The sequence below is a fragment of the Capra hircus genome, chromosome 21 (genome assembly GCF_001704415.2).
Source record: "Capra hircus breed San Clemente chromosome 21, ASM170441v1, whole genome shotgun sequence".
Taxonomy (NCBI): Eukaryota; Metazoa; Chordata; class Mammalia; order Artiodactyla; family Bovidae; genus Capra; species Capra hircus.
The window spans coordinates 1,831,570-1,852,079 of record NC_030828.1 but is presented as its reverse complement, the minus strand read 5'-3'; the positions used below and the strand labels follow the sequence as shown (position 1 = coordinate 1,852,079).

Here is a 20,510-nt window from a genome sequence, read left to right as displayed (position 1 = left end):
TTGTCCACTCCCTCTTTAGTCCCTACAGGATGAGGACAGTCAGTGCTAGGTAAATACTTATTATGAGGAAGAAGAGAAGGAAAAACACAATGAAACACCCTTCAGCGGGGAGACAGGCTAGTCTGGTAGAGCTGAGGTGGTAAAACCAAGGGAAGAGGTGAAATTAGAAATTCAGGGGAGGCAGAGGCAAGAGTAGGCCTGGTGTGCTGTAGTCCATGGGGTTTCAGAGAGTCAGACACAACTGAGCAACTGAACTGAACTCAACTGAACAGAGAGGCAAGAGTCTGGTGTGGCATAGTGAGGAGCTAGGCTTCATTCTGAAGGAGTGATGGGAACTCTTAGAGTATTTTAAGAAGGAGAGAACACATGGTTGGTGTTACATATTAGAAAAATTGCCCTGGAAGTGGTAGGCCTGATGGACATGGAGCAGAAAAGGTAGTTGGAGGGTTGGACAGGATATGTGCTTGCAGACCAGCTTAGAAAACTTGGGAAAGCTGGAACAGCATGGCACATTGAGCAGGGTGGACAGGCCAGGCAGGCAGGGGTGGAGGGAGGGCAGGGTAGAAAGAAGGCATGTCATATTGCTTAAAGATGCGTTATGTTTCTTCAAGAATCAAGACTGCACGTTGAAAATATTTTTTTTCATCCATCCTAATTGACATTTCTCCAATTACATTTTTTTCAGGTTAGAAATTTGTGGTAAATTAAAGGAAAACACCAACTTAGTGTGTGCAAAAGGATCCCAACAGTGTAATAGAACTGTGTTAGATCAGTCCCAGTGAAATTGCAGAGATCTAGCCTACACTCTGCTCTGCACCATTCCTCTCAGGCACTGCGCACAGAAAGATGTCCCTCTGTTCTGACCATGGTGTAGGCTCAGTCCACTGTAGATTTTAATGGCAGGGCTCTGGGTTAGCATCTGTTCCCACTCAGACTTGGAGTGAGAGTAGCCCTACCTTTTACATACTCTAAATTCTCTTTTTGTTGTTGTTTTTCTGAGCTTCAAAATTTAACATGGGAACTTGCTTGTGAGCTTCATTACTCTTGTTCAAATTGGACTTCTGCTCATGAAGTTCCTTTTTATATCAACAAACAGATTCCTCAGGAGGCCAAAAACAAACCTGGACTTGACTACCTAGCAATATTATGTTGGCTATATGATGGTAAACTGGTAATCAATTTTCCTCCCAAATTTTTATTATGAAAAACTTAAACATAAAGAAGAAATGAAAGACTACTACAGTGGACATTCACATATCCACCAACAATATTCAATATTCCACACTTTGTCACGTGAACTTCTCTACCTAACCTAGCTGCACTTTTTTTGGACTTATTAGAAAGAACGTTACACTACTTTACCTCTTCAGCATGCATTTCTTGGGGAAAAAATGATTCTCTATGACTACAATAGCATCAGTTCAGTTCAGTTCAGTCACTCAGTCATGTTCAACTCTGCAACCCCATGGACTGCAGCATGCCAGGCTTCCTTGACTATCACAACTTCCAGAGCTTGCTCAAACTCATGTCCATCGAGTTGGTGATGCCATCCAACCATCTCATCCTCTGCCGTCCCCTTCTCCTCCTGCCTTCAATCTTTCCCAGCATCAGTGTCTTTGCACCCTACTCCAGTACTCTTGCCTGGAAAATTCAATGGACGGAGGAGCCTGGTGGACTGCAGTCCATGGGGTCGCTAAGAGTCGGACACGACTGAGCAACTTCACTTTCACTTTTCACTTTCATGCACTGGAGAAGGAAATGGCAATCCACTCCAGTATTCTTGCCTGGAGAATCCGAGGGATGGGGGAGCCCAGTGGGCTGCTGTCTCTGGGGTCGCACAGAGTCGGACACGACTGAAGCGACTTAGCAGCAGCAGCAACAGTTTTTCACATCAGGTGGGCAAAGGATTGGAGCTTCAACTTCAACATCAGTCCTTCCAATGAATATTCAGGACTGATTTCTTTTAGAATGGACTTGTTGGATCTCCTTGCAGTCCAAGGAACTCTCAAGAGTCTTCTCCAACACCACAGTTCAAAAGCATCAATTCTTCAGTGCTCAGCCTTCTTTATAGTCCAACTCTTACATCCATACATGACTACTGGAAAAACCGCAGCTTTGACTAGACAGACCTTTGTTAACAATGTAATGTCTCTGCTTTTTAATATGTTGTATAGGTTGGTTATAACTTTTCTTCCAAGGAGCAAGCATCTTTCAATTTCATAGCTGCAGTCACCATCTGCAGTGATTTAGGCGATCCCCACCCCCCCCACCCCCCCCCCCCCACACACACAAAAAGATCTCTACGTTTTTCAATGTTTCCCCATCTATTTGCCATGAAATGATGGGACTGGATGCCATGAGCTTAGTTTTTTTAATGTTAAGTTTTAAGTCAGCTTTTTCACTCTCCTCTTTCACTTTCATTAAGAGTTTCTCTTCACTTTCTGGCATAAGGGTAGTGTCATTTGCATATCTGAGATTATAGATATTTCTCCTGTCAATCTTGATTCCAGCTTGTGCTTCATTCAGCCTGATATTTCTCATGATGTACTCTGCACATAAGTTAAATAAGCAGGGTGACAATATACAGCCTTGAAGTACTCCTTTCCCAGTTTGGAACCAAACTGTTGTTCCAGGTCTTCTTGACCTGCATACAGATTTACCAGGAGGCAAGTAAGGTGGTCTGGTATTCCTTTAACAGCATAATTACACTTAACTTTAATTCTCTAATATCATCTAAATCTTCTACATATTAGCATTTACCAATTGTCTCTAAAATGTTTTCTAATTAATTAATTTGTTTTAATTGGAGGCTAATTACTTTACAATATTGTGGTGGTTTTGCCACACATTGACATGAATCAGCCATGGCTGTACAAGCGTCCCCCATTCCAAAACCCCTCTCACCTTCCTCCCCACTCCATCCCTCTGGGTTGTCTCAGGGCATTGGCTTTCAGTGCCGTGTTTCATGCATCAAACTTGGACTGGCAATCTATTTCACGTATGATAATATACATGTTTCAATGTTATTCTCTCAAATCATCCCACCCTCGCCTTCTCCCACAGAGTCTAAAAGTCTGTTCTTTACATCTGTCTCTTTTGCTGTCTCACATATAGGGTCATCTTTACCATCTTTCTAAATTCCTTATATATGCATTAATATACTGTATTGGTGTTTTTCTTTCTGACTTACTTCACTCTGTATGATAGGCTCTATTTCATCCATCTCATTAGAACTGATTCAAGTGTGTTCTTTTTAATAGCTGAGTAATATCCCATTGTGTATATGTACCACAGCTTTCTTATCCATTCCTTTGCCAATGGGCATCTAGGTTGCTTCCATGTCCTAGCTATTGTAAACAGTGTTGCAATGAACACTGGGGTATACATATCTCTTTCAATTCTGGTTTCCTCAGTGTGCATGTATGCCCAGCAGTGGGATTGCTGGGTTGTATGGCAGTTCTATTTCCAGTTTTTCAAGGTATCTCCACACTGTTCTCCACAGTGACTATACTAGTTTGCAGTCCCACCAATAGTGTAAGAGAGTTCCCTTTCCTCCACACCCTCTCAAGCATTTATTGTTGGGCGGCTGTGACTGGTGCACTAAGCATGGGCGAGAGGAGCTACCCCATGTCCAAGGTCAGAGGCAGAAGCCAGGAGGACCCCATGCCCGAAGGGCGGCGGCCAAGAAGAGTAACCCCACGTCCGAGTTCAGGGGCAGCAGCTGAGAGTGCCAGGCTGCGACAGCACAGGAACAGCCGAGAGGAGCCACCCTGCGTCAGAGGTCAGGGGCGGCGGCTGACGGGAGCAACCCCATATCCAAGGAGCAGTGGCTGTGTGGGTACAGGAGGACCTAGAGGAGCTATCCCACATTGAAGGTCAGGAAGGGCAGTGGTGAGGAGATACCCTTTGTCCAAGGTAAGGAGCAGTGGCTGCGCTTTGCTGGAGCAGTTATGAATATACCCCACATCCAAGGTAAGAGAAATCCAAGTAAGATGGTAGGTGTTGCAAGAGGGCATCAGAGGGCAGACACACTGAAACCATATTCACAGAAAACTAGTCAATCTAATCACACTAGGACCACAGCATTGTCTAACTCAATGAAACTGAGCCATGCCCGTGGGGCAACCCAAGACGGGTGGGTCATGGTGGAGAGGTCTGACAGAATGTGGTCCACTGGACAAGAGAATGGAAAACCACTTCAGTATTCTTGCATTGAGAACCCCATGAACAGTATGAAAAGGCAAAATGATAGGATACTGAAAGAGGAACTCCCCAGGTCTGTAGGTGCCTAACATGCTACTGGAGATGAGTGGAGAAATAACTCCAGAAAGAATGAAGGGATGGAGCCAAAGCAAAAACAATACCCAGTTGTGGATGTGACTGGTGATAGAAGCAAGGTCTGATGCTGTAAAGAGCAATAGTGCATAGGAACCTGGAATGTCAGGTCTATGAATCAAGGCAAATTGGAAGTGGTCAAACAAGGGATGGCAAGAGAGAACATCGACATTCTAGGAATCAGTGACCTAAAATGGGTTGGAATGGGTGAATTTAACTCAGATGACCATTATATCTACTACTGCGGGCAGGAATCCCTCAGAAGAAATGGAGTAGACATCATGGTCAACAAAAGAGTCCAAAATGAGGTACGTGGATGCAATCTCAAAACCCACAGAATGATCTGTTCATTTCTGAGGCAAACCGTTCAATATCACAGTAATCCAAGTCTATACTCCAACTAGTAATGCTGAAGAAGCTGAAGTTGAACGGTTTTATGAAGACCTACAAGACCTTTTAGAACTAACACCCAAAAAAGATGTCCTTTTCATTATAGGGGAGTGGAATGCAAAAGTAGGGAGTCAAGAAAAACTCGGAGTAACAGGCAAATTTGGCCTTGGAATGCGGAATGAAGCAGGGCAAAGACTAAAAGAGTTTGGCCAAAAGAACACACTGGTCATTCTTCCAACAACACAAGAGAACACTCTACACATGGACATCGCCAGATGGTCAACACTGAAATCAGACTGATTCTATTCTTTGCAGCCAAAGATGGAGAAGCTCTATACACTCAACAAAAACAAGACCAGGAGCTGACTGTGGGTCAGATCATGAACTCCTTATTACCAAATTCAGACTTAAATCGAAGAAAGTAGGAAAACCACTAGACCATTCAGGTATGACCTAAACCAAATCCCTTATGATTATACAGTGGAAGTGAGAAATAGATTTAAGGGTCTAGATCTGATAGACAGAGTGCCTGATGAACTATGGAATGAAGTTCGTGACATTGTAGAGGAGACAGGGATCAAGACCATCCCCATGGAAAAGAAATGCAAAAAAGCAAAATGGCTGTCTGAGGAGACCTTACAAATAGCTATGAAAAGAAGAGAAATGAAAAGCAAAGGAGAAAAGGAAAGATATAAGCATATGAATGCAGAGTTCCAGAGAACAGCAAGAAGAGACAAGAAAGCCTTCTTCAGCAATTAATGTAAAGAAATAGAGGAAAAGAACAGAATGGGAAAGACTAGAGATCTCTTCAAGAAAATTAGAGATACCAAGGGAACATTTCATGCAAAGATGGGCTCGATAAAGGACAGAAATGATATGGACCTAACAGAAGCAGAAGATATTAAGAAGAGGTGGCAAGAATACACGGAAGAACTGTACAAAAAAGATCTTCACGACCCAGATAATCACGATGGTGTGATCACTCATCTAGAGCCAGACATTCTGGAATGTGAAGTCTAGTGGGCCTTAGAAAGCATCACTATGAACAAAGCTAGTGGAGGTGATGGAATTCCAGTTGAGCTATTTCAAATCCTGAAAGACAATGCTGTGAAAGCGCTGCACTCAATATGCCAGCAAATTTGGAAAACTCAGCAGTGGCCACAGGACTGGAAAAGGTCAGTTTTCATTCCAATCCCAAAGAAAGTCAGTGCCAAAGAATGCTCAAACTACTGAACAATTGCACTCATCTCACATGCTAGTAAAGGAATGCTTAAAATTCTCCAAGCCAGGCTTCAGCAATACATGAAACATGAACTTCCTGATGTTCAAGTTTGTTTTAGAAAAGGCAGAGGAACCAGAGATCAAATTGCCAGCGTCCACTGGATCATGGAAAAAGCCAGAGTGTTCCAGAAAAATATCTCTTTCTGCTTTATTGACTATGCCAAAGCCTTTGACTGTGTGGATCACAAGAAACTGTGGAAAATTCTGAAAGAGAGGGGAATACGAGACCACCTGACCTGCCTCTTGAGAAATCTGTATGCAGGTCAGGACACAACAGCTGGAACTGGACATGGAACAGCAGACTGGTTTCAAATAGGAAAAGGAGTACATCAAGGCTGTATATTGTCACCCTGTGTACATCATGAAAAATGCTGGACTGGAAGAAACACAAGCTGGAATCAAGATTGCCAGGGGAAATATCAATAACCTCAGATATGCAGATGACACCACCCTTATGACAGAAAGTGAAGAGGAACTAAAAAGTCTCTTGATGAAAGTGAAAGTAGAGAGCGAAAACATTGGCTTAAAGCTCAAAATTCAGAAAGCGAAGATCATGGCATCCAGTCCCATCATTTCATGGGAAATAGATGGGGAAACAGCGGAAACAGTGTCAGACTTTATTTTGGGGGGCTCCAAAGCCACTGCAGATGGTGATTGCAGCCGTGATATTAAAAGATGCTTACACCTTGGAAGAAAATTTATGACCAACCTAGATAGCATATTCAAAATCAAAAACATTACTTTGCTGACTAAGGTCCGTCTAGTCAAGGCTATGGTTTTTCCAGTGGTCATGTATGGATTTGAGAGTTGGACTGTGAAGAAGGATGAGCGCTGAAGAGCTGATGCTTTTGAACTGTGGTGTTGGAGAAGACTCTTGAGAGTCCCTTGGACTGCAAGGAGATCCAACCAATCCATTCTGAAGGAGATCAGCCCTGGGATTTCTTTGGAAGGAATGATGCTAAAGCTGAAACTCCAGTCCTTTGGCCACCTCATGCAAAGAGTTGACTCATTGGAAAAGACTCTGATGCTGGGAGGGACTGGGGGCAGGAGGAGAAGGGGACGACAGAGGATGAGATGGCTGGATGGCATCACTGACTTGATGGACATGAGTCTGATTGAACTCCGGGAGTTGGTGATGGACAGGGAGGCCTGGTGTGCTGTGATTCATGGGGTCACAAAGAGTTGGACACATCTGAGCGACTGAACTGAACTGAACTGAACTGAGACTTTTTGATAGCAGCCATTCTGACGGGGTGAGATGGTACTTCATTGTGATTTGCAGTTCTCTGATAATGAGTGATGTTGAGCATCTTTTCATGTGTTTGTTAGCCATCTATATGTCTTCTCTAAAGAAATGTCTGTTTAGTTCTTGGCCCATTTTTTACTGGCTTATTTATTTTTCTGATATTGAGCTCCATGAGCTGCTTGTATATTTTTGAGATTAATCCTTTGCCAGTTGCTTCATGTGCTCCTATTTTCTCCCATTCTGAATGCTGTCTTTTCACCTTGCTTATAGTTTCCTTCATCTTGCAAAAACTTTTAAGTTTAATAGGGTCCCATTTGTTTATTTTTGCTTTTATTTCCATTACTCTGGGAGGTAGGTCATAAAGAATGTTGCTGTGATTTATGTCAGAGAGTGTTTTACCTATGTTTTCCTCTACGAGTTTTATAATTTCTGGTCTTACATTTAGATCTTTAATCCATTTTGAGTTTATTTTTGTGTATGGTGCTGGAAAGTGTTCTAGTTTCATTCTTTTACAGGTGGTTGACCAGTTTTCTCAGCACCACTTATTAAACAGATTGTTTTTTCTTCATTACATACTTTTCCCTCCTTTGTCAAAGATAAGGTGTCTATAGGTGTGTGGATTTACCTCTGGGTTTTCTATCTTGTTCCTTTGATCTATATTTCTGCCTTTGTGGCAGTACCATACTGTCTTGATGACTGTAGCTTTGTAGTATAGTGTGAAGTCTGACACATTGATTCCTCCAGTTCAAATCTTCTTTATCATGATTTCTTTGGCTATTGGAGTTTTTTTGTATTTCCATACAAATTGTGAAATTATTTGTTCCAGTTCTGTGAAAAATACCATTGGTAGTTTGATAAGGATTGCATTGAATCTATAGATTGCTTTGGGTAGTATACACATTCTCACTGTATTGATTCTTCCAATCCATGAACATAGTATATAAAAGACAATAAAAGTTGTCCAATTTATTGGTATATAGTTGCTGATAGTAGTTTCTTATGATCCTTTGTATTTCTGTGTTTTCTGTTGTGATTTCTCCTTTTTCATTTCTAATTTGGTTGATTTGATTCTTCTCCCCTTTTTTCTTTATGAGTCTGGTTAATGGTTTGCCTATTTTCTTTATCTTCTCAAAGGACCAGCTTTTAGTTTTACTGATTTTTGCTACAGTCTCCTTTGTTTCTTTTTCATTTATTTCTGTTCTATGTTCTGCTCCATCTATTTGTGTCATCTTTGATTTCTCTCATCAGTGTTTTATAGTTTTCTATGTATAGGTCTTTTGTTTCTTTTGGTAGATTTATTCCTAAGTATTTTATTCTTTTTGTTGCTATGGCAAATGGGGTTGTTTCCTTAATTTCTCTTTCTGTTTTCTCATTGTTAGTGTATAAGAATGCAAGGGATTTCTGTGTGTTAATTTTATATCCTGCAACTTTACTATATTCATTGATTAGCACTAGTAATTTTCTGGTGGTGTCTTTAGGGTTTTCTATGCAAAGGATCATGTCATCTGCAAACAGGGAGAGTTTTACTTCCTCTTTTCCAATCTGGATTCTTTTTTATTTCTTTTCCTTCTCTGATTGCTGTGGCTAAAACTTTCAAAACTATGTTGGATAGTAGTAGTGAGTGGGCACCCTCATCTTGTTCCTGACTTTAGGGGAAATGTTTTCAATTTTTCGCCATTGAGGATAATGCTTGCTGTGGGTTTATCATATATGGCTTTTATTATGTTGAGGTATGTTCCTTCTATACCTGCTGTCTGGAGAGTTTTTATCATAAATGGATGTTGAACTTTGTTAAAGACTTTCTCTTCATCTGTTGAGATAATCATATGGTTTTTATCTTTCAATTTGTTAATGTGGTGTATCACATTGATTGATTTGTGGATATTGAAGAATCCTTGCATGCCTGGGATAAAGCTTACCTGTTCATGATGTATGATCTTTTTAATATGTTGTTAGATTCTGTTTGCTAGAATTTTGTTGAGGATTTTTGCATCTATGTTCATCAGTGATATTGACTTGTAATTTTCTTTTTTTGGGTATCTTTATCTGGTTTTGGTATTAGGGTGATAGTGGCCTCATAGAATGAGTTTGACAGTTTACCTTCCTCTACAATTTTCTGGAAGAGTTTGAGTAGGATAGGTGTTAGCTCTTCTCTAAATTTTTGGTAGAATTCAGCTGTGAAGCTGTCTGGTCGTGGGCTTTTGTTTGTTAGAAGATTTTTTATTACAGTCCCTACTCCTGTGCTTGTAATGGGTCTGTTAAGATTTTCTATCTCTTCTTGGTTCAGTTTTGAAAGGTTATGCTTTTCTAAGAATTTGTCCATTTCTTTGAAGTTGTCCATTTTATTGGCATATAGTTGCTGATAGTTTCTTATGATCCTTTGTATTTCTGTGTTGTCTGTTGTGATTTCTCCTTTTTCATTTCCAATTTTGTTGATTTGATTCTTCTCCCCTTTTTTCTTTATGAGTCTGGCTAATGGTGTGTCTATTTTCTTTATCTTCTCAAAGAACCAGCTTCTAGTTTTGCTGATTTTTGCTTCCTTTGTTTCTTTTTCATTTGTTTCTGCTCTAATTTTTATTATTTCTTTCCTTCTACTAACACTGAGATTCTTCGTTTCTTCTTTTTCTAGTTGCTTCAGGTTATTTATTTGTTTTTTTCTCTTGTTCCTTGAGGTAAACTTGTATTGCTATGAACCCTCCCCTTAGCACCGCTTTTACCGAATCCCATAGGCTTTGGATGGAGAAGGAAATGGCAACCCACTCTAGTATTCTTACCTGGAGAATCCCAGAGGCAGAGGAGCCTGGTGCCATCTATGGGATCTCACAGAGTTAGACACAACTGTAGCAACTTAGCAGCAGCAGCAGCATAAGTTTGGGGTTGTCATGTTTTCATTTCCATTTGTTTCTATGAAAATTTTTATTTCATTTCTAATTTCTTCCATGATTTGTTGGTTATTGAGAAGTGTGTTGTATAGCCTCCATATGATTGTATTTTTAATAGTTTTTTTCTCCTGTTGTTGACATCTAATCTTACTGCATTGTGATCAGAAAAGATGCTTGAAATGATTTCAAATTTTTTGAATTTACCAAGGCTAGATTTATGGCCCAGGATGGGATCTATACTGGAGAATGTTCTGTGTGCACTTGAGAAAAGGGTGAAATTCATTGTTTGGGGGGAAAATGTCCTATATATATCAATTAGGTCTAACTGGTCTATTGTATCATTTAAAGTTTGTGTTTTCTTGCTAATTTTCTGTTTGGTTCATCTATCCATAGGTGCAAGTGGGGTATTAAAGTCTCCCACTATTATTGTGTTACTGTTAATTTCCCCTTTCATACTTGTTAGCATTTGCCTTATGTATTGAGGTGCTCCTATGTTGGATGCATACGTATTTATAACTGTTATATCTTCTTCTTGGATTGATCCTTTGATCATTATGTAGTGTCCTCCTTTGTCTCTTTTCATGGTCTTTACTTCAAAGTCTCTTTTATCTGATATGAATATGGCTACTCCTGCGTTCTCTTTGCCTGCATTTGCATGAAACATGTTTTTCCAAATATTCACTTTGAGTCTGATATGTCTCTTGGTTTGAGGTGGGTCTCCTGTAGACAGCATATATAGGGGTCTTGTTTTTGTATCCATTCAGCCAGTCTTTGTCCTTTGGGTGGGCTTTCAACCCATTTACATTTAAGGTAATTATTGATAAGTATAATCCCATTGCCATTTACTTTGTTGTTTTGGGTTTGAGTTTATAAAATTTTTTTATGTTTCCTGTCTGGAAAATATCCTTTAGCATTTGTTGAAGAGCTGGTTTCATGGTTGCTGAATTCTCTCAGCTTTTGTTTGTCTGTAAAGCTTTTGACTTCTTCATATTTGAACGAGGTCCTTGCTGGGTATAGTAATCTGGATTGTAGGTTTTTCTCTTTCATTACTTTAAGTATGCCCTGCCATTCCCTTCTGGCTTGAAGAGTTTCTATTGAAAGATTAGCTGTTACCCTTATGGGAATCCCCTTGTATGTTATTTGCAGCTTTTCTATTGCTGTTTTTAACATTTGCTCTTTGCGTTTGATCTTCATTAGTTTGTTTAATACATGTCTTGTTGTGTTTCACCTTGGGTTTATCCTGTTTGGGACTCTCTGGTTTTCTTGGACTTAGGTGGCTGTTTCCTTCCCCATTTTAGGGAAGTTTCTAACTATTATCTCCTCAAGTATTTTCTCATGCCCTTTCTTTGTGTCTTCTTCTGGGACTCCTATGATTTGAATGTTGGGACATTTAACATTGTCCCAGAGGTCTCTGAGGTTGTCTTCATTTCTTTTAATTCTTCCCCCCCCCCCGCTTCATTTATTTCCATCATTCTATCTTCCACCTCATTTATCCTATATTCTGCCTCAGTTATTCTACTGTTGTTTCCCTCCAGAGTGTTTTTGATCTCAATTATTGCATTATTCATTATTGATTTACTCTTCTTTCTTTCTTCTAGGTCATTCTAGGTCATTATTAAATATTTCTTGCATCTTCTCAATCCTTGTCTTTAATCTATTTATCTGTAACTCCATTTTGTTTGCAAGATTTTGGATCATCTGTACTATCATTATTCTGAATTCTTTTCCAGGTACACTCCCTATCCCCTCCTCTTTGGTTTGGTTTGGTTTGGTGAGCATTTATCATGTTCTTTTACCTGCCAAATATTTCTCTGACTTTTCATTTTGTTTATATTTCTGTGTCTGGGGTGTCCTGTCTTTGGCTGGAAGTTCATGGTTCCTCTTTATTATGGAGCCTGCCCTCTGTATGTGGGGTTGGACAAAGTTTCCTGGTTAGGGGAGCTTGCACCTGTGTTCTGGTGGGTAGCTGGATCTCTTCTCTGAAGTGAGTTTTAGGGTGTCTATAGCTTTGGCATGGCTTTGGGCAGCCTTTCTTTTAATGCTCAGGGCTGTGTTCCTGTTCTACTGGAGAATTAGCTAGGTATGTCTTACTCTAGAACTTTTTGGCTCTTGGGTGGAGCTTGGTTTCAGTGTAGGTATGGAGGCTTTTGGGTGAGCGCTTGTCAATTAATGTTCCCTGGAATCAGGAGTTCTCTGATGTTCTCAAGTTTTGGAATTAAGCCTTCTGCCTCTGGTTTTCAGTCTTATTCTTACAGTAGCCTCAAGACTTATCCATCCACACAGCACAGATGATAAAACTTCTAGGTTAATGGTAAAATAATTCTCCACAACAAGGGACAAACAGAGAGGTTCACAGAGTTACATGGAGAAGAGAAGAGGGAGGAAGGAGATATAGGTGATCAGGAGAAGAAGGGGAGTCAAAAGAGGAGAGACCAATCTATCCAGTAATAAGTTTCCTAAGTGTTCTTCACAGCCTGGAACACCTAGAGAGATTCATGGAGTTAAGTAGAGAAGGGAAGGGGGAGAGAGGAGATAGAGGTGACCTGGGGAAGAAAAGGGAGAGTCAATAGGGAAGAGAGTCAAACCAGTAATCATGCCCCTAAGTGAAAATGGATACTGAAGATTAAATTCTTAAAGGTACAAAATTGATAATAAATATCAAAAAGCAAAGATTAAAAATCCAGAGTAGAGTTTAGACTCTCAAAAATACAATATTAAAAATGCAAAACAAAACCAATCACAAAAATTGTAATATATATATATATATATATATATATATGAAATTTACATTAAAACTAGGGTCTTTTTAGGGGAGGAGTGAGGCCTATGGAGAGCTGCTGCTGGTGTGGTTGCCAGCAGGACCTGCTGGGTTTCACAAGTGCCTGTCTTCCATTCATTCATCCTTTCCATGCTGTGCGCATGCCTCAGAGAATGAAAATGGATCGAGGTCTGTCTGTTCTTCCGAGTCTTTACCCTCTGGAAGATTTCACAGACACAGTTTATTGGAAATAGAAACTTAAACTTTCAAGTTAATTTTCCATTTGATTTTCTCTTTATCTCTTCTACTGGCTTCCCTCCCAATTTAAGAAACCACCCCTACTCCGAATCCCCCGCCTACAGTAGAAGAGAAAACAGAATCTAATCAGGAAGTTGCTAACCCAGAACACTAAACACCCTTCACAAAACAGATGGGCACTCTGGTGTTTTTAAAAATGATAAAAGCAAAACTTGGCAAGCAAACCTTTGATTGATATCCAAGTTTGATATTGTTGAAAACTTTTGGGCTCTGTACAACCATATCCAGTTGTCAAGTAATTTAATGCCTGGCTGTGACTACTCATTTTTAAAGGATGGTATTGAGTCTATGTGGGAAGATGTAAAAAACAAATGAGGAAGACGATGGCTAATTACTCTGAACAAATAGCAGAGATGAAGTGACCTCGATTGTTTTTGGCTAGAGACACTGGTGTGCCTTATTGGAGAATCTTTTGATAACTATAGTGATGATGTATGTAGAGTTATTGTTAACATTAGAGCTAAAGGTGATAAAATAGCAATATGAACTACTGAATGTGAAAACAGAGAAGCTGCTACACACATAGAGAAGATGTACAAGGAAAGGTTAGGACTTCCTCCTAACCTTCTAAGCTACTCAGAGTGGCTCCACCACTAAAAATAGGTTTGTTGTTTAAGAAGACACCTTTTGAATATTCTCATAGGAGACTGCCTCAAGGAATTGAGATTTTGGAGCTGAACCAAACCCTCTTCAAAAGAAGCGTGGACTGTATTTAAATTTGATTTCCACCTAAATGTGACTAAGATACAAGAGAAGTCTCATTTGCCTTTGTCTTGTACTTCTGTGTCCATATTTTCTTTTCTTTTCTTTTTTTTTTTTTAGAGTGTCCATTATCCCAATCAAAGAATTACAGTACACATCATCCCCAGAATCCATAAATGTATTCCTGGTCCACTCTGTAATAGCTTAATAAAATTAACCATTACAAACACATTTGCCCCATCTACAATATTTTAAAAAAAAAAAGAGCTTTCATTTCTATTCCTGACAAGAAAATGATTTTGTTTATGTTCCATTGTATGCAGGAGCATATTTTGTTGGTTTGAAAGAGTATGATGCATACAGTTTTCTGGCAATTTTCTTTGTTTCTTTTTACAGCATTATCTTTGCTATACTCTTGCTGATGGCTGCTAGATTTTAATTTATTTTTTCCCACGTGATAAGATTAGTGATTCTGATTTCAGTTTTTTCATTTGTTTTGCTTTAGTTTTTCTTTCTCATGTAACATTGGTGAAGGATTCAGAAATATGACACAAAAGTGGAATAAACATCAATTTTGTGCATTCTTTGGTAACTTTCTTTTGTAACTTAACTAAAACACTTTGCTAAAAACTTATGCATTTCATTCAAATCAGTGATCTATGTTTTTGTGATTTCCTAAACTTAATTGTGGAGTATAAAAAAATGTAACATCATAATTCATTCCTAATTAGAATTAGTATGTCTGTTTTTGTATGTTTATGCTGTGTTTTAACACTTTGTATTACTTAAGTTATTTTGTTTTGGTTAAAAAATTGGGTCAAGTAGAAAGGCAGTCCCAGTCATATTAAGACAGTGTATGAAACTGTAAATAAAATGTGTACAGTGAATTTTCTTTTGGGCAGCTAGAATTGTCCTTTTATTTCTCCATCTCTGTAGCAAGAATTTGTACTTATTATTGCAAGGCAGCCTCTATTGTGTCTTCCACAGGAGCAGCATAAGTTTGGAGCATAAGTTTGTTTATTTTGTTTATTTTAATTTTTAATAAATTGAATAGGTAGCATCATAAAAAATAGGGTCTTTTCTTTTGCAAGGTAATAGGTTATAAATATGAAAATTAAAGGAGTAATAAAGAACTTAAATTTTTAATAAATTAAAGTGATAGTAGTAAAAATATATCTAGGAGGAACAAGATGGCCACGCCCACAGCTGCCACGGAATCTCAAGCTTCAGGGGGTCCCCGGCCCCCAGCGTGTCTGTTGGTGTTGGGAATGGCGGGGTCCGGGAAAACCACCTTTGTACAGAGGCTCACAGGATATCTGCATAGTCAAGGGTTTCCACCTTATGTGATCAACCTGGACCCAGCTGTGCATGAAGTTCCCTTTCCTGCCAATATTGACATTCGTGACACTGTGAAGTATAAAGAAGTCATGAAACAGTATGGACTTGGACCTAATGGTGGCATAGTGACCTCACTCAATCTCTTTGCTACCAGATTTGATCAGGTGATGAAATTTATTGAGAAGGCTCAGAACACATCTAAGTATGTCTTGATTGACACACCTGGACATATTGAGGTATTCACATGGTCAGCTTCTGGGACAATTATCACCGAGGCCCTGACATCCTCGTTTCCAACGATTGTCATTTATGTAATGGACACATCTCGAAGTACCAACCCAGTGACCTTCATGTCCAATATGCTCTATGCCTGCAGCATCTTATACAAAACCAAGCTGCCTTTTATTGTGGTCATGAATAAAATTGACATCATTGACCACAGCTTTGCAGTGGAATGGATGCAGGATTTTGAGGCTTTCCAAGATGCTTTGAATCAAGAAACTACATATGTCAGTAACCTGACTCGTTCAATGAGCCTGGTGTTAGATGACTTTTACAGCTCACTCAGGGTGGTGGGTGTGTCTGCTGTCCTGGGTACAGGTTTAGATGAACTCTTTGTGCAAGTTGCCAGTGCTACAGAAGAATATGAAAGAGAGTATCGTCCTGAATATGAATGTCTGAAGAAATCACTGGCCAGTGCACAGAGCCAGCAGCAGAAAGAATAACTGGAACGCCTCCAGAAAGATATGGGCTCTGTAGCCTTGGACACAGGAACTGCCACAGGCAGCTCATCTCTTGTGCTGGACCCTGCTGATTTGATCCTGACCCTGGGAACTTTGGATGAAGAGGATGAAGAAGCAGACAGTGATACTGATGATATTGACCACAGAGTTACAGAGGAAAGCCGTGAAGAACCAGCATACCAGAATTTTATGCAAGAATCAATGGCACAGTACTGGAAGAAAAACAACAAATAGTTTGTAAAGTTCAAAATTTTGGAACTCTGTGTGAAGGACCATCTTTATCTCTGACTTGGGGCTACAATCTATAAAGGATGGATTTGTTCAGCATAGCAGTTTGTCTTACTAGTGAAACTTCCTGACTCTGATGAAGACAGGAATAGATTATTTGGACCTGCTAATTCCCATTGGCCTTCCCCTCGGATTTATGCAAGGAAGCATATTCTGTTTTTGGACACTGATATCCCTTTGAGCCACAAGTTGTATCATTTGAACTCATCTACTTTTGCTACTGATGGATGAAACAGAGAACTCAGTAGGCTGGATCTCCAGGCTCTACTTCCCAAGCATTTGCCTTTGAACTTGCACCATGAGTTCCCTTCCTTTTTATCAGAAAGGGTGAGAGGAAACAGGAGCTTGTCCAGAATGACAGTGGAGTCTCCTTGGCAACCAGTCAGTGTTGGTATGAAATGTGCCTCCCACTGGGGAGCTCATTAGAGAACATCAGGTTCACTGAAGAAAGTGGGCAACACATAGTAAGAATTTTACTTTAGATGGTGGCTTAGATAAAGAGTTTTTAATTTTCAAAAAAAAATATATCTAGGAATTTCTCTGGAGCTGTTTTGGGCAGTGTGGGATCAGTTCAGTTTCAGATAGTTCCTTGTTCCAGCTTGTGCTTGTTCTCAAGCATAAGCTCCTTTAGTCAATGTTAACGAGAGGGTTTTAATCTACATCCGTCGCTTCCAGAGCAGTTCCCTCTTCTTTGTTTATTTTGGATCCTCTTTTTGCAAGTCTCTTCAGTGTCTAATTTCTGCCCTGACACAAGGCGGCAAAGTTGGTCACTTATTTAGGCTCTCTTGTTCAGTTGTGCTGTGGGGAGGGAGGAACACTGCAAACAAATATCACTGGTGTGTGCGGGGAGTGCTCGCAGTGTCTTGGCCACAGTGGGTTTGCTCCCACTCACAGGGCGTGTGCTTCCCCAGTCTACACTGCTCAGGCTTCAGGTTGCTCTGCAGGGGAACTGTCCAAAGTGGGCCCTGGGTTTTGTGCACTTCCCAGGTCTAAGCCACTCAGGTTCAGGTTCTTGGGTAATCCACAAGGGCACAGACTCAGTTGGGCCTGCGTTTTGTGCCCTTCCCAGGTCCGAGCAGCTCAGGCGACCAGGTGCTTGGTGAGTGTACTGTTGCAGGTGGTCCCTACATCTCAATCACCTCCCCAGTCCCAGCCACTTTGTTTCCAGGGTGCACCGTGAGAGCACTGTCTCAGATGTGATGTGTATCTCCTCTGGGGAGCTTATCTCAGGCTGTGACCCTACTGGCAGATGTCAACCGTCTAGGATCCCAGGAAGATGTGGTTAGCAACTGGGAGCTTGCTCACAGTTTGGTGGAGGATGCCAGTCTTTGAGGCTGAGATTGCAGCAGCCTCTTGCCTTCTAGCTCTGGGAGTGGCTCTCCTACCTCTCAGCCTCCAGCTGGGGTGGGAGGGAGTGAGGGGTGGAGGGGCCTGTATGCAGCTGGCTAGCTCTCCTTTGGTACTGGATCAATCCTTTGTTCTGTAAGCAGGCCAGTGTGCACGTTAAAGCCTTTCGCGGGAAAATTCTCTTTCTTTTCTCTCTAGCAATCCCACAGTTTGGGTTGCTGTCTCACGTTAGCTCCCTCAGATTGTCCTCAGGGCACTCAGGCCCGGTCCTTATCCTAAGCACTGATTATGCAGCCCATGCCTCTCTGTCCAGCCCCCACTCCCAGGTGGCATACAGAAGCGTCTGGGCTAATTCTCCACTGGCCCTTGTGGTTAGGTGTGTATTCTGCGGGTTTTTTTTTTTTTTTTCTTCTCCCAGTTACATTGCCCTCTGAGAGTGCAAAACTCCCTACAGACCCGCCAGTGAAAGGGTTTCCTGCTGTTTGGAAACTTCTCCTCCTTCACGACTCCCTCCCCAGGACGGGTCTCTGTCCCTAACTCTTTTGTCTCTCTTTTTGTCTTTTATATTTTGTCCTACCTTCTTTTGAAGAGATTGGGCTGCCTTTCTGGGTGCCTGGTGTCCTCTGCCAGCGTTCAGAAGTTGTTTTGTGTAAGTTGCTCAGCATTCAAATGATCTTTTGATGAATTCATGGGGGAGAAAGTGGTCTCCCCATCCTATTCCTCCACAATCTTGGGAGGAATCTGAAATATTTTTTTATAGCTCAATTAAAAAAATGTAGATGCAACCAAGATTGACATGTTGCATTTGGTGACTGCACCTTCTCATTCCTTTTTGATCATGATATTTGGAAGAGACCAGGACAATTGCCTCATGAGATGTCCAAGTTCTGGATTTGATGGTGATGTCATTTGTGGCATCATTTGACACTCTCTTATAAACTAGAAGTCAAAACAAAAGGTGCACTTGGATTTAGTGTAGACATTTCCACCAAGAATACTTTAACTTGGCTAAAATATTTCCCATTTTAAAACTGTGCCAAATTGGGTTTGACAGCCCCAAGAATACAATAAGGTCATGTTGTAGCCATGTTGAACATCTTCCTGACTCCTTTGTCTGTGTCTGAGTGTCAGAACTATGGTAAATTACTTCACTGAAAAATCCATGAACATCACCACTGTTCTAGGTGGTGGAACAGTGCAGATATGGATTCCAAGATGTTTTTGAATCAAAATAACCCTGAAGCTTCAGTTTAGCACTTTAGCTTCTTGAGTTTTCTTTAGCAATGACACTCACATTGTCATGTAACTAGCACCAACATCCATCTGTCTTCCAACTGCTCAGCTTCCCAAACTAAAACTCTGTACCCATTAATGGACAACTCCCCATTTTCTTCTCACTCCCCAGCTCGTGGCAACCATTCTGCTTTCTATCTCTATGGGTTTGTTTTCTCTAGGTACTTCGCATAAATGGAATCATACAATATTTGTCCCTTTGTGACTGGCTAATTTTCACTTAGCATAAAGTTCTCAGAGCTAATCCATGCTGTAGCATGTACCATTCTATTTTAAGACTGAATACTATTCCATTGTATGTATAGACCACATTTTGTTTATCCATTTATCTTTTGATGAACTTTTGAATTATTTTCTTTTGGCTATTGTGAGTAATGCTACTATGAACATAAACGTCCAAATGTCTGTTTGAGTTCCTGCTTTTAAATCTTTGCAGTATATACCTAGAAGTGGAATTGATGGATTTTATGGTAATTTTATTTTTAAAAAAAAACTTATTGAGAATAATCATAACCTTTAAGTGTGGCAAATAAAAGTATGGTGAAATTTCTATACATAATATTAAAGAAATCACAAGGACAATTTACACATTTTAGTTAAGGTCACATTTTCCTCAGGTAAATAGAGTCTGTGAAGCAGCTTCTTGATCTCAGTTTCTGAGACCAGCATCTCAGTGATTGGTGCATAATCTTCATAAGGACCCATGTAAATGCTTCCAAAGTGGGCCCATCTGCAGGGAATAGTCCAGGCAGATGGACAGTGAATTATGAGAACCAATAGAAGAGATGACAAAAACATTCATCAAAGCTGCCAGGTCCAGCAATGTACAAATTCCAGAGGTGTTATTAATAGGATGAAAGGAAGTAAATTTTACCTACTGGTTCAGATATGCTAACTCAGGGAGAAATCATGCTGACTTTGAGAATGCAACTCTCTACGTTATACTGGCCATCTTTTTTTTTAAATTATGGCAACAGAGAACTCAGCATGTCAGAAACTGGGCCAGTCTCTCTCTCTCTCTCTCTCTTTTTTAAATTCATTTTTGTTTTTTACTCAGACTAGTCTGAGGGAATTTACTCTTTTATGTTGCTGGAAAAAGGATTTCTGAAGGAGGAGAAGAAACTGAAATCTGAAGGAGGAAAAAAATAACAAAGAAAACAAAAGAAATGGAGATGAACCAGCATCTAATAAGTAAATGGATAGCTTTATATGTATGTATATGCCCTGTAAGTATCTACTTCTCTGGAACCAGTGGGTTCCAATGACAGCAGATACTCTGAAAACTGTCACTGGACTCTGCAGCAGGAAGGTAGGGAATAATCAGCCAGTCCTCTGCATGATCAAGGTGGGGGGGGGGTCCTAAAACCCAGGGACAGGACAGGGAAGGCCAGCAGCCGGCCTCTGCAAATAGGAGAAACTGAATTATTCACTCTGGAAAATAGAGTCATCCAGAGATCATGAACTCCTTAATGCAAAATTCAAACTTAAATTGAAGACAGTAGGGGAAACCACTAGATCATTCAGGTATGACCTAAATCAAATCCCTGAAGACTATACAACGGAAATGACAAATAGACTCAAGGGACTAG

At 40.3% G+C, this 20,510-nt stretch overlaps 1 protein-coding gene and 1 pseudogene across 1 annotated transcript; both read left to right on the top strand.

Moving 5' to 3' along the window:
* Positions 1-13,826, top strand: part of LOC102191179 — a 104,328-nt pseudogene extending 90,502 nt beyond the window's left edge.
* On the top strand, positions 15,099-16,804 carry LOC102190462 (GPN-loop GTPase 1-like). The gene is given in 1 exon segment (XM_005694915.3): positions 15,099-16,804. A coding segment is annotated over 1 exon segment (1,125 nt). The 5' UTR covers positions 15,099-15,102; the 3' UTR covers positions 16,228-16,804.